The following is a 15,934-nucleotide window of genomic DNA, read 5'->3' as shown; positions in this document are numbered from 1 at the left end:
GACACCGCGTTCGTAAACGACGCGTTATTGATATGGTACGCAATGAAATTCCATTATCTCGCTGCCATATGTGTCGATGGGGAGATTCTTTCGCTACAGAGAAACGAAATCGAGTTTATCATTAGTAAGTAGATCTTAGAATTCGAGCGATATCCTTTAGACGCATACACACCGATTTAAATGCAGGCGATACAAGCCATACTTGCTTTCTTTATTGTCTAACGTTAAAGATTTTGAATTTTATGGCGAATTCATTATTAGACGCACGCGTGACTTAGGATTTATTTTCCTCTAAATTCAAGTTTAAAGGAAAATAACAAATTTATTGTGTAGATATGAGATAAACATGAAAACAGTTTCGATTTGAATTCTATTCATCGAAATGTAAGTATAACCGTCACTTGATAGTTATAAATAAAAATAACTTACTTATTAGATCACCACATTCTGCATTTGAGTCAACTGATAACGAAAGAATGCATAAACTGCAAGCAATTAACTGATACAAACAAGTTACATAAACAGTCTATACTAGTGCTATTTGTTGAATTTATCATGTAGCTACAAACAGTTGTACATTAATAGGCTAAATTAGGTATAGTGGCTAATCTAAAATTGTAAAAATAATTAAAGAATTAAATAGATAAATAATACTAAAAGTCGATATTTAACGGAATATTCTGCATCAGAGAGTAACGTTTACTAAACGTTTTATCAGTACTCATCAAATTTAATGTGAACAAATTTATTATTTAATTATTCATACATTGGCATGATTTTTTACAATAACTAGAATAATTCTGGTTATTGGTTATATATAAATATGATAAGTATTATTATTATTGTTGTTGAAATATAATTTTACGTTTATATTAATTATTTGTTATAAAAATATAAAAAAGTATATAAAAAAAATTAGTATTTTAATTAAACATTTTTTACTAATTAATAATAAAATTAAATGACGTAACAAAATTAACGGCATCTCATATTGACATTTTATACAAGATTTTATACAAGATTATATATAAGTTTTTTTTTAATTGATAATATATAATATGTATACACGACTGAAAGTTAAAAAATATACACGAAAGATATTTTTCTACCAAAGAAGAGCGGATGTGCGTGTACGGCCCTGTCAATTCCACGAAGATGTTAGTCGTTTTATCGTTGCAAAAATTGTCGGAAAGACTGGTTTCTTGTCGCCAATGCACGCATGTACGGTATGCACGTGTGATGCATACGTGTGATCGCTTACCTGAGAAGAAATCCGCAAAAGAAGAACAGTGAATTGAGAGCGAATTACGCGTCGCGCCACATACTATTCTTTCAAACTACGCGAAAGCATACGTTTCATTTTAATTCTTCCCATTTTGAAACTTTTCCCTTTTACATATTTAAATGTCTTACAATCATCATACAATTCTTTAACAGCGTTGTTGAAGATTAAATTAGAATTGAAAAACAAAATAAATTTGCGAGGTAATGAGACCACAAGTACTTTTAGAGTTATATAAACAAATTAATTTGAATTGTATTTTGAAATTTATATTACTATAATTTTTTAGTATGCAATAAAATGTAATTTATTTTTAAAACAAACATGTTTTAATTCTAAATATATGATACGTTCGCCCGTTAGTTGCGAATATGTTCAAATACAACAAATATTATACGTATTTATTTTATAATATATTGGAGTTTGATCTATGAAGGCAATTAATTACAAATTAAAAAAAAATAGCGATGTTGACTTTGTATCGTAGGACACACACATAATATTGTTGTCATATATGCACATAGTTACCTTGATATTGTTGAACAAATAGATCGTGGCACGATCCATTCAGTATTTCGTCGTGTCATTCTCCTTTAAAATTCGGTTGCAACAAATAAAAGAAAAGATCAAATTGCCTTCGAATCACTTATTATAATTATTAATTACAATATATATATATATTGTATATATATATATATATATATATATATATATTTATATATATATAATATTACTACATGATATTACATCATAATACATCATAATACATTTAATTAGAAAATATTATAGTGTTAATTTTATACTTTAAATATTTGTTGATTGTCATCATAATTCACTGTTTCATCATAGTCATCAATCTATTAAAATTGTTATATTTGAGTCTTGTTTACTATGTTAATTTGCGAAATCATCGTAGGTGTCAAGAAATCGAATCATAGCGTCATACTTTCTTCACATTATTTTTTTTATCGCAAAGTACACATTGTGTTATCGTTATAATTCAGAGAAAAAAAAACATTAAGAAAATAATTATGTGTAAATAGCTTTGATTTTCTTCACTATAATTCAAAATTTATTTTCAAAGTTTTTAATAACTATTAAAAAATGATAGAAATGATTATGTGTATATATTATTTGAAATTTACTTTAATATACGTAAAAAAGAAATACGTAAAAAAGAAAATATTTCAATAATATGTAAACAAATTATCAAAACGATAAAGATCAATAATGGATGAAAAATCAGTAAATTATTGCACATATGAATGCAATCTGTGTGTATAATAACTTAGATCACTTAGAATACAAAAGTTACTGATTCAATATTTATTAATTTTACTAATATCGACTAATATTAATTTATCATTTTCTATTCTAGCTATTTGTAAATCGCTATTAAAGTAGTCTACGATAATTATAAATGAACATATTCTATATTTTTACTTTTAACAAGTTAGATTATTTTGCACGTCTTTTACATAAAATTAAAATTATTTTGTAAAAAATTAGTTTTACTGTAATATAAACAAAATAATATGTTATGCTTTATATTACATTACAATAATACTAAAATGTTTTACATAAAACATCTTATGTCTACAAAGTATCTACTCTCTACGTAATAGAAAATAATTTTGTATAATTTATTAATTTCAAAACTTTTTATAACAAAGAAAATAAGTGGATTTATTGTATTGCATTATCACAAGTAATTAAAACTTAAATCCCATATGTTTCTAATAAATGTATCACACTTTCTATATCTATTCTAAAGTAATCAGACAGCTGAATAAAGCGTTTCACACGTGTCTTATATCGTCTTTTTAAGATAACTAACAAACTGCCTTTGTTCAGAATTGCGTATTAATGATTGAAACAATGTTGCTTTTGCATCGCAAATATGCACGTGCAATTTGATGAAAATAGTATTCGGAGCAGTGCTGATATAGGCAGATTAAAACATCATATTATTCTGAGGGGCTATAAGTGCCTTCATCATGGAAGAGCGAAAATGTTTTAATTAAGCCGGTTTCTTGATTCTTAACGAAGCGTCATTACATGCCCTGAGAATTGATAAGTCTTCATAAAAATGCAGATGTCTTCATCATGCTATTAATTTCTTTTCAGTTCTGTTCGAATTATTAATTTATATTTAGCAATGATTCCCAAGTAGGAAGGTGCGATTAATATTTTGTCTTCAATTTTTTTCGGTATATAAATATCATAGAAAATTCAAATAATTTGATATAGATTGCCGCAATATCTTGCATCTTAATGAAAGCTGAAAAATTTATTTTTTATAACAGTCTAAATAGTCTAAAGTAAAAGATCTAAACAAATATTGCACAAACAAATTGCACAAATGCTTTCAAATAATTACATAATATAATTATATCTTAAAAAGTATAAAAAGTTTTGTGAGAGATTCGAATAATTTTAAAATTTGAAAAATCTATAATTTTCTGATTTAATTTTGATATTAATACTGATTTTATTTTGTTATTAATATAAAATGCTATGTGTTGAAATAGACGTATTACAAGGGAAGAATTAAACGATTATTTATTTTCTTTGTAATCGTTTATTATAAATAACAAGATGCCTATATATTCGGTGCGCACGTGTCATTTAACTTGTATAATATATTTATATATATCTATACATGTGTGTAATTAAGCTCCGGCTAAGTTTATTTCGCTTATTCCCTGTACTATATCTCGTTTATATTGAGTGAATAATATACCTCGCTACAATCTGTTCGTAATACCGCTTGGAAAATTCGAGAACGAACTTTGCGCGTCGTGTGACAAAGGAAAATCATGTTATCTTCTCACGAGGTAGAAGTGGATACTGAAAATCGATTTGCTCTCGATTGCGCGTACTGAATGATTTTTTTAAACCCTTCGAAACCAGCGGCATTACCGCATCTTCTTTCAAATAACATTGATGCATCAATTAAAATGTAGATATAAATTTGACAGAATTTTTCATTGTTAAAAAATGTTTAAAAATTTACCATACTGATATGCGTCTCACGAGGAACATGAGCGAATATTTCGATTGAGATTTATCAGTCGACGAACAATTTAATGATATCTCATATTGCTTGACCGATATGTCTAATTATAAATTCAGCAATTCATCGATGTTTGAGTTCAACATAATTCGTTGTCTTGAGCGTCCAGATAATTCATGCCAATAATTGCCATGTCCATAAAGAAATTCTATCTGGAAACGAAGGGATTAACGGCGGAGCATCAGTAGTCCTTAAAAACTACATTATATGTATATTCATATAGCACATTCGCGTTAGCAACGTTTAATGCGTGTGTTCCTTCAATTGTCTCATAACGTATTCCCACAATCCTAATGCTCTCCTATGCTTTCGACTATCGTTGCCTTAATTTGCGATAATCTAAACGCGTGTGTAACTTATTTTACATATTTTTATAAACTTTCTTTTACACATGAAAAGGTTAAACCTTCTGTCCCACGAGATGTCCACTATTTCGACTTCCTTCGTCATTCTCACATATCTTTTTGTCATTCTTACCTGCTGTGAAATTAGAGAAATTTGTGAATTGTTCAAATTAGCAAATTTTCTTTTTAAAAGAGATCTATTTGAAATAATATTACATGTAAAAACTGATTTTGTTAAACTGTTGTTCGAAATTTTATTCGAGTATTCCAGCGTGTCATTTTATTCTTATTTTACGTTTAATAATCAATAAAGAATGAAGATAGAATGACATAGGGCACTCGAATGAAGTTTCTGAAAATCCGAATGCAGCTTTATTGTTATTAAATTTTTTATTATTTATTCTTCTTTATTTGAATCATAATCAAGACCCGGAGGTAGAATAGGTTGCATATATTTGATTAATTTAGTTGCATATATGTGTATATGTGTATCCGTATATATTTGAACAATTAAGATTAATTTAAAAAAGATATACTTTTATATAATAACTTTATATAAACGTATACTTTTTTAAATTAATCAAATAAGTTTATGAATACAACGCTTCGAGAGAAGACGCGCGAAAAATAGGGAATTTCGGGGGACTTACTTGAATCATATATGTAAAAAATTAAAGGCGATTTAACTTCGAAAATCTACACATCTTATAGCAGGCACATCTTATCATATCACGCTAGAGGCTTGAACGAGCCTCGTAAAACCACACAGAGATACTGAAATCGACATTTGTTGTATTCCCTATTTTTTATAACGATTAATTACGTATTTTTCTCTCGTTCTATATTCGTACATATATGCATTCGTTCGCATGTTTTTTTCTTCCTCATATAGGCAGTCTCTTTTGTTAATTAAAGAAAGGATGCGAACGGTGCGTCAGCGTAATGAACAAATTCTTATCTTGTTTAAAGGGACAGAAATTGTTGGTTCATAGAAATATCCTTCTTCAAGGACTTGCGGTGAGGATATTGAATTTAGAAGCTACTATCTTTTGCGATGAGATCGTTGCAAAGTTGCAAATATAATTTTTAAATTTTATCAATTTTCTCATTTATAAGATGTAGTCAAATTCATCGAAAATATCCATACAATAATATCAACATTATAGTTATTTCATCGATTTAATACATATTTATTATCATTTTATCTTAAAATCAATTTATGTAAAATAATGAAAAGAGATATTGTAAATATAAAAAATAAGATTATATGTTTGCTCGAGATTTACTATCTGATTTCTTATAAATTCTCGTAAGTGATAAAACTGAAAAAATCGTAATGGCATAAATAAAACTTTTGACGTTGCAAAATCTGAAAAATAATTCTATCACAATTTTCATTTTATTATATATAAAACAAGGTCTTTTATAAATATATTATATCAACATACAGAAAGAAGATATGTTTCTATTAGTAAAATATTTAATGATTTTAAAATTCAATATAATGATTTTAAATTCAATATAATGATTTTCAGTTATAAATACTGTGGCAAATACAGAATTTATACGGAATATCAAAAACGAAATTTATTTGACATTATTTCATAAAAAGTTTTTGCAATTTGTTAAAAATTTTTATTAGTTCTTTACAAAATGATTTACTTTTAGGATTTACTTTTTTTAGGAAAGAAGATTTCTTTCATTACGATGTACTTACCATACGGTTTTAAATTTTTACGCATGATGAGAATCGTAACAAAGACATCCTTTTGCCATTTTACATTTGGCTATTATACATTTTTAAAGTCTTACGCGTGATTTATTATTTGTAATTTTTCAATATTATCAATTGCCTATACAGCAATGCAACGTTTTTTTCCGAAATTTTTTTCTTTTATGATCTCATATATTCTCTTCATTTATTACACAATGTCGAAGGAAATCACTCTTTCATTTTTTTAATAAAACGTATTATTATTGTGTGCCACTTATTTGTGAAGTCATAATTATGACTGTTGATATTAACATTACTTACGTATATATAAAGTTGTATATCAAACTGTTGGATATTCAAAAGTTAAGTGACAATTTAAAAATATTTACAAGATATTTGTGAAATTAAAAAATATAACCTTTTCATTAAAATAAATGTTAAATAATAACCATAAACATATTTTAGTACGAAAAGAAATTTAAAATTAAAGAAATTTATTTTTACGATAAGGAATGAACGATTCTTAAAAGACGCTTTGCACCATTCATGAACCGTTTAGAAAGAGAAAATTAAAATTTATATATGTATATCCAATAATTATATATGTATATCCAATAACGCAGCAATAACATATTATTCTTTCATTTATCTTTAATACTGTTCCTAACAACATTGCATGTCGAGCAAGTAGAATATCGATAAAAGATCTGATATCTGTTAGTAGTAAATTCTATCTTTAAAGCTCTTAACTTTATAGTCATTTAGAATTAAACATTTATTACGAACGCGTGTGGTCGATTCAGCGTAAATCGCGATTAAAGTAAATGTGCCGATGAAAAAGCTTCGGAAAGAAATCAACAATTAGTGCCGCGAAGGATCGTTGCCCGACGAAACCTTTCTAAATTATTGAATCGCTTCACCGTTCGATTATGCTCGTTTGATTACGTAACGAAAATTGAGAGTGGTGATAGAATTCGGCGGTTAATATTTAACAGACGACTGCCTCTGATATCGGATTCTCCGTGATGTGTATGGTCGCGGTAGGCCAGTCGATCTTCTTGCTGCAAACGTGATTCAGTCCTTCCAACGAAGCCAGTCTGTAATCGGCCATTTTTAACGGCGATAGCGGGGCCACTGTAAAGGAAAATATCGGAAGATAGTACCTTTGATTTCGTCCCGTTAATTTTACCTCGCCCGAAGAGGCTGCAACGCGCATATTATTACAATATTTGTTCATTCGAATTTTGTTAAACGTAGAAAATGACTGAACGAAGGATATAAATAAAAGAAAGCATACATGCAAAGTAAAAAAAAACTTAAAGGTGTATTGTTGGTGGAATGTTGTGTGTGCATAGCGAGACGTTGTGGATTGACAAGGATTGTTTACTATTCTATATTGCCCAAGTGCGAGATTTTGTTCTGTCTTTTAGTTGTTTTCTTTTTTTCCCGAAAAACAATTTTACAAAAAAAAATGTTTAGGGTATATATTATGGAATAAATTGGAATGGATTCCAATTGGAATTCAATTATTCCCTACATTTTTATTTTTTTATTTTTTTTTTTTTTAAGGGAAAATGGAATAATTCCGATCAAAACTCCATTCCGACTTGTTTCACGATAGGTATCCACAATAGGTAGACATAAGTATGTGACCTAGTTTCCATCGAAGGTTTAAATCGGATCAGAATGTAAAAACTAACCAACTACAGTCGAGTATCCCTCTGTTACTGTCGAACGACAGGGAAATGCTCGACTGTAATTGGTTGATTCTTACATTCTGATCCGATTTAAATTCTCGATGAAAACTAGGCCTATGTTGTTGCAAAATAAGTTAATTTTTCTTTTACTTATGTAAAATGAATATTTCAATTTGGATCACCTGTATCAGAGTGTAGCGCAACAGGTCGGTTTCTGTTAATATCGCTAAAAGTAGTACCTTGCTATTGATTACACAGAACTATGGAACAGAAGAACTCAATCGGTAAAACCAATTTATCAAATATTTCATCGGGCATGTGATAATACTCATTGTCTGTCATAACATGTTCCTCTGAAATTCTTTATATACAGTATATAATCGCACTTTTATCATTATAAAATTTATGAATGTTTGTGAAACAAAATAAGTACAGAAGGAATGTTACAGATGTAAAATAAGTATATAGAAATAAAATAACGATCTACACTGATATATGTGAAAAAGTTTGATACGAGTTCGATTAGAAAGTTTCATCATTTCTTGTCATCAGCATAGACAAGATTATACGGTATTAGGACAATTATTAGGACAATTAATTAAAATTAATCTCTCTATTTCGAGAATTTTTGGGGTCCAGGACATATAATTCTTTGTTAGTACCTTTCATACCTCCGAAAAAAGTTTGAATTCCGACTTACATAACATATAGACGTGGCCTAATTGACCAACTGCGCGCTCGACTCTCCTTGCGGCCTTCAATTCCTAATTACAATTACCTTCGGGTGTTGTCGGCTTCACGGGCTTCCGCGGGGATCTCATCACTAAAACGTATAAAAAACGAACACTCCTTAAAAATCACCGGAATATTGCTATATGGCGCATTGAATTCGCAACTGCTATCTTTAAAGCATTTTTCGTGCGAAACATTGATAGGCCAATTGTTTTTAATAATTACGAGTGGAATATAGCAAAATAATAGTGCAACAATTGATTTGCTCAAAGTATTGCTGCAATACTGTGGTTATTGTAATACAGCAAAGGTTAATTTAGGCTGCTTTCCTTTTAGGAGACATATAGTCGACACAAACGTTATTGTATCTTTCTTATAATTCGATGAATAACAAAGATAAAACAAAACTTGTCGACTGTCACTTAAAAAAGAAATCATCTTAATATGTCTATTGTCTTTTACCTCAGGTTCATAAATCGATATCGAAAGTGGACTTTAATTATCAACGTAAATAATTCATCTAAATAATAAATTAATATACTTTTTTCTTACAATCAATTTTTAAGCGTTCGAGAAATTAAATTATTCGATTTTTCTAATCTCTCATAAATTAATATGCATTATTTTAAAATAAGAATAACTATTAAGTCGGAGTTTAAATTTAAGTCATTTTTAGACAATAGACACACAAATAGGATGCTTATTAGTTTTAATTCTATAATACTATATCTTATATTACAAGCATATCGTCTTCAACGCGGATCGTAGCATTTGGAAATATCGGAAAAAAGGAAACAGCAAATAAGCCGGGACTAATTATGCTACTGTTCAGCTGAAATTGTTGTAATATACGTACCACTCGATCGATCCGAGACGCGTGGGAAATAAAGGCGCAAGTCGATGAACATGTATAATACTTTTTTTCTTATTTTGTCTCTTTTTCTTTGTCTCTAATACAGTTCAAAATATTAATATACTAGCAAAATTCACAAACGAATTTAATGCAATCTTTTTTTAAAGTCACTTTTTATTTATCGAGTCGAGCCAGTGGCTTTTTAACGAGCATAGAGGTACATGTTCGAACACGTATTTGAATCTCGGTGTAATCAGGTAGGCTTTCACTATTAATTAACACAGAGGTAAAGCAGTTTATTTGTCAAGTTTGTCGTAGTACATTTAATTAACATTGTTGTGATAATTGAAAACACATATTATTAACCCTGTTACTCCCGAATTCAATTACGTTTAAGTATTTTGCGCCACTTGTATAACATGGAAATATTTATATAATAACGACAATTGCAATAACAGTTAACGATGATGATAGAAATAACAGATTCTTTATTCTCAGTAATTTGACTGTCCTTCGCAGTTGTTCGTTATATAAATTATTATAATTCCGTAATTAATAATTAATAAAGTAGGATAAAAAATTAAAGAGCAAAATTCCTGATACAGAAGTCATTATGTAAAATTATATAATCAAGTCATTAAAATAATACATTAAAATAATACATATTCTATTTCGTATCGATTTGTGAGAAAGCATAGTGTTTTGTGATTAGTTTTTGTGATTAGAAAGCTAAACATAAATGAAATAATAAATCGGGTTTAAAAGGAACATTATTTAATTATTAAATTATGTGTAAATATATGTTTCTAATGTTTTCATAAATATATATGTAAGCACACTAGATTTTTAGCAGAAAGGTATACTCCATATGAAATATGTGCGCAAAATTATATTATTGAACAAAGAAAATTTGATACTTCAAAATTCTAAAACCTTAACTTATAACAGTTATTTTACACAGTGTCTCGATTTAATATATATTTACTTAAGAGTAAACATACTGTTAGATATTGCAATGAATTTTTTCTAATATTTTCAACTTGAGTAATCTGTAAGCATGATTTTAAATATGATAATAAAAAAATTATAATATATATATATATATATATATATATATATGAGCAATTAATATCTGACATAATTTATTCGTATAATATCTATCGTTAAAAGAAGTATAGTCAGTTAAGGACACATTCATTCGAAGTTTATTTATGTATGTAAAGTATTTTTTGCAATAGGCCAAACTTTAACTTCTCGTAACAGGGTGTAGCAGTCGGTAAAGAACTTAATAAATGATCGCAATCAAAATTTCTCGCTCTTTTATTTCGACGTCCAGCGAAAAATAATGTGATCACTTGCAAAGCTTTTGAAGTTTATTCTTTTTTTATGCATAATTATTTACAATCACCTGACGAACAGATTGACCGCAATATTTTCTTTTGCTCCTTATTAGATGCATGTTATTAATTACAAAAAAATAGATTTTCTACGTTTATTTCTAGCGAAGCATCGTCATTTTGATAATTATTTTAGATGATTGGCAGTAATTACTAACATCATACTTCCGCTTGCAAGCAATCACGAGATATTCTCTTCTGAAATTCGATGACGCGTGCGCGTTTATTTGTTATCAATAAAGATCAATGAAAATTGTTGATTGCGTAATATGGTGATTAATTTCTGAAACGTGGTTCACGAAACGCTCACTTACCATATCCTTCGCCTTGAAGAAATAATCGGAATGCCTCGCTTACTTTACCCGGTTGTTCTTCCAATACCATACCGCAATCCGATATCTAGAAGAACCAACATAATTGATCACTTTTTGAAATACATTTTGAAATAAAGTTACTCTGACATAGAAAGTCTTATTATTAAATTTATATATATATAGAGATATATAGTCATAATTCCACAATATATTTATATCTGTATTTAATAAGAAAGAGAGAAACGTTTATTTTATTGGACAATTGATATCATTGTAATATACATTATATTAAACACTTATTGTATAAGCCATATAATATTGTATAAACCATATATAAACACAATTTAATGTAATTTAATTTCTTAGAAAATATATTTGAAATATATGTTTAGAATTTCGCCTTTTATTTTTAAAGAAAAGTAATTTATTCATTTTATTAAATTTTCTTTTTTCTCTCTCTCTCTTTTCTGATTTCTAACAATACTTTATACGATATAAAATATTGTAAAATATTGATTATTTTAATATTACACGCTTTTTAAAACTACGTAATCAAAAAACTTACTTTCATCCAAGAACTGTTTGTTGGATCCAAACGTCCATTTAACGTTACGGTATCGTCAACATGAGGACTTAAAGCTCCCGTGATGTTCATCACTGGTACACTAAGCGTCAATCCTTCCTTCTTGCGCGTTGGGTCCAGTTCCCTTGTTATGTTCAAATCCGTGCGACGAACATAGCTGTCGATAAATAATGCGAGATTCGTTGGATTTACACGACGCTCAAAATAGTTCTTGTATACTTGAACCAGATCGTGATTCCGTTCTTCGGTCCCCTGAATAAAATTATATCAATTTAATTTTAATATATATGCTACATCACTACATGTTACAGATTAATTTCAAAATTACTTGATATCTTTGAATTTATCTTGTTATTTATAAAATTGTATAACCAATAAAACAAACATTTAGTAAAAGATGGTTTTTTAATTTCAATATAATCTTTTTATAAAAGCAGCAGTTAATAATATTTATTACCAATAATTATCCTTCTAATCATAATTCTCAACAAAAACACTAATTTTCTTGAAAAAAAGGATCTTTATATACTGTATTGTAATAATTATTAGTATTATTACTTCTTACTATTGTATGAATGATTATTTATATGATTTACATCAAGCAATATAAATTTTAAATATTGCTTCTATAAAATAAATTATATTATGTCATAAATTTGTCACAATACTCAAAATGTAAAGTTCGTTACGCTAATAAGAAAAACATATGCAAGTTGCATGCGACTTTATCATCAAAAATAATCTATGCTTCTATCTTGATTATTATATCTGTCGATCAAACAATTTCGAAACTCGATAAACTCATCGTGAGTTTACGATGTGATTTCTTCGTAACGCGTTGACAATCAAAAAACTATCCGTAAATCCTATTAGTTACGAAATGGAAAGAAAAACAATATAAATTATATAAAATTAGAAACTATATAAAATTAGGAAATAGTGATGACATTCACTTAGCTTTGTTTGAAAATTATATTTTTTAGTTTTTCCAAATAATAATGTTGAAAATTCAGTCATAATGACTCAAATACAATGTGTATGTACATATGTGTCGATTTGTATATTATTTCATTAATTTTCAATCAACTTTTAACCTCACGTATCGTGTTACACGTAATTTTTTAATCTCTTTATGTTATATTGCTTCTCAACAAAATAAAGAAATGATAAATTAAAGGTATGGTATGTAAAAAGAATAATTTACATAATATGATATACTGAAAAATAAACCGCATTTTATTTCTGTATATTAATATTAATGTCATAACTAAATTTTATTCTACATTATAATTCAATTATCAATTATTTTTTGTCAAAAATTATGAAAAACTTTTATAAAAGATTCAAGCATGGATAAAACATCCTTTTGCTATGTACCTAAGTTATGAACATTATTTTTTTTAATCGATATTTGCTGATATTTACTTTTACACTTGTTTCTTCAAAGGTTAGAGGTCGTCTTTGACGAACGCAATAATCTTTACGTTGTATAATAAAACAAACTGTCAGTATAATCCCTAGTTTCCATGGAGATGTTCTAACGAACCTTTGAAAGCTTAAACTTCGTCGTCGATAATTCATCTTGCGTTCGCGCATGAGCGCTAACTCGGTTGACATTATTTTGCGCCTCATGTAAGCCCGCAGTTTATTAACTTCATAGAGCATACCTAATCTTGTTCAGAATATGATTACCTCCCATAAAAGACGTTAGAGGACAGATAGAAGGTATTTGCATTATCAGGATAATTAAATAATTTAATTACTTTTTATTCTGAATAAAGTGATGTGTTTCTAATAATTATATAGATTAAAGCTTACTTTATAATTTAATTCATAACATTTGCGTAACTTTTGCAAAGAATTTTATTATATTAATTATCTAGAAAAATAATAAATAAAATAATTTTATTATTCATATGTTTAATTCCTCAGTCTCTTACTTTATATGCTCTTTTATTAATATTATATGTTGTCCCCGTTACAAAATATATAGTGTAACGTTGAAAAGTTAATGATGAAAAAATCTTTTATAGTGATATATGTGTATGAATGTGTATATATATATATATATATATATATATATATATATAAATAGATTAAATTATAATGTAAATTTCATTACAAAATCATATCTATATTTTTATTCATGTTTACATATTTGTATAAAAATATTGCAGAAATCATAGTTATGAATGTGAATATATTTAATGATAATACATTAAATTTTCTCGAACAAATTATAATTTATTAAAAAATTATCTATTCCCTTTGTTAATTTTTTTCTTATAACAACAATCTTTCCAAATCATATTTTTACATTTTAGACAAAATTATTATCTAATACACGCTGAGTCATATATCACATTTACAAATTTAAATTTAGAACGTTGTGTACTTACTCTGCCAAAATGATGCCACATCAAATAGTCAAGAACACCCTGGGTCATGCCCTGCGATCTCAGATGGCGTACATTCAACTTTTGATAACCCCACTCGATCCATCCTGCCTGCGTAGATACGCAGTTTATCAGGCACAGTGCATTTACTTTCTCCGGATGGGCGAGTGCAAATCTTGCCAGTATATTGCCACCAGCTCCGACTCCGAAACCAATTACAGATTTTATGCCAAAGTGGCCAAGGACGAAGAGCAGCTGTTCGGCCAGCTCTTCCATGGACGGATAAGTAAAACTGAAACATATTATTAATTAGTTATCATAGTTTTATGAAACAAATGAATATTATGTAATTATAAACGATAAGAGAATCGAAAACCAATATATTAGTATTTATCAAAGTTTATACGGACTTTAGTGGATTTGGCACGCGAACAAAACCAATTGATAGAACTTCCGCATGCAAATCTGCATTGCAGTTTAAATTATTTTTTAACTTGATATTTAATTGAGAAAGAGAGAGAGAGAGACTCCGAAATATTTCTTTAATATAAGACTTAATGTTTAAGATGTTTATAATTAATTATAACAAAAACACATTTTTCTATAAAGAAGTTATGCATTTTGCGAATTATCTTCGTGTTTAACTTCATTGTTAGAATTTCAATGTTTTGCAGTTCACTTCATCAAGATGCGAAAAGCAGCCTGAATATGAGGCTACTCCTCGTTTTTATTTTTATTTAGCAAATTGCTTTGTTTGAAATATTAGCATTCTAATGTTTTGTAAACATTACAGTTCGTTAATGGATACAGACACGAAGATAATCCGCGAAACATTTAACTTCTTCATAGAAAATACTGTGGAAGTTTCAAAAGTATTACAATAATTTTCTAATCCAATATTAAGCTATTTAAGATTTACGACCATTCAATTGACATTACAGAATAATTATTTATTTGTTATATTTATTGTTATATTTAAATTTTTGTAATCTTTATAATAAACTAATGTAAAACTTAATTTTATTTCTAAATGGCTCTATGATCTTATTTTACATATTAATATGTTTAATATTTTCATTTACTTATATAACTACAAACATAACTACAAACAATAACGTTATAAAAACATTTTTATTATTATTTGTAAAAATATGCATGTTTTAATTTTACCGGTTATATCTTTTCTTTAAAATGATAGATTAGACAGAGAAAGAAAAGAATTATGTAACAATCGATAAATTTGAATCCTCATAAATGTATAAGTTGCAATATTACAATAAAGTAATATATAAGCGTTTATATGCGTTTATATGAAGAATACAGCTTTTATTGAATCGCAAAATTTTGTACATTTATAAACAAGTAAAGTACTCTGTCTTTCTTGCACTAGATTGTACTTGAACTCTGTCTCTCACATTCGACAAATATCAAACATATATTTATCNCTACTTTAAATTCCAAAAGTGTATACTAGTTCAGTCACAGAAAACAAACTACAAAACNCAAAGCTCATTGAGATATATTAAACATGAGATATATTAAACAG

General features: G+C 27.8%; 1 protein-coding gene across 1 annotated transcript in view; it reads right to left on the bottom strand.

Annotated features, from left to right (window-relative positions):
- Positions 1–7,404: 7,404 nt before the first annotated feature.
- Positions 7,405–15,934, bottom strand: part of LOC105627379 (protein NDRG3) — a 70,552-nt gene continuing 62,022 nt past the window's right edge. Inside the window, exons 2-6 of the mRNA XM_012208661.1 lie at positions 14,392–14,680; positions 11,975–12,244; positions 11,410–11,494; positions 8,892–8,936; positions 7,405–7,550 (exon numbers count right to left, since the gene is read on the bottom strand). Of these exons, the coding sequence (XP_012064051.1) occupies positions 7,405–7,550; positions 8,892–8,936; positions 11,410–11,494; positions 11,975–12,244; positions 14,392–14,680 (835 nt within the window). The remainder of the gene's footprint in view (positions 7,551–8,891; positions 8,937–11,409; positions 11,495–11,974; positions 12,245–14,391; positions 14,681–15,934) is intronic.

Source organism: Atta cephalotes (assembly GCF_000143395.1).
Source record: "Atta cephalotes unplaced genomic scaffold scaffold00008, whole genome shotgun sequence".
Lineage (NCBI taxonomy): Eukaryota > Metazoa > Arthropoda > Insecta > Hymenoptera > Formicidae > Atta > Atta cephalotes.
Note: the sequence above shows the minus strand (reverse complement) of the source record. Positions and strands in the feature narration are given on the sequence as shown.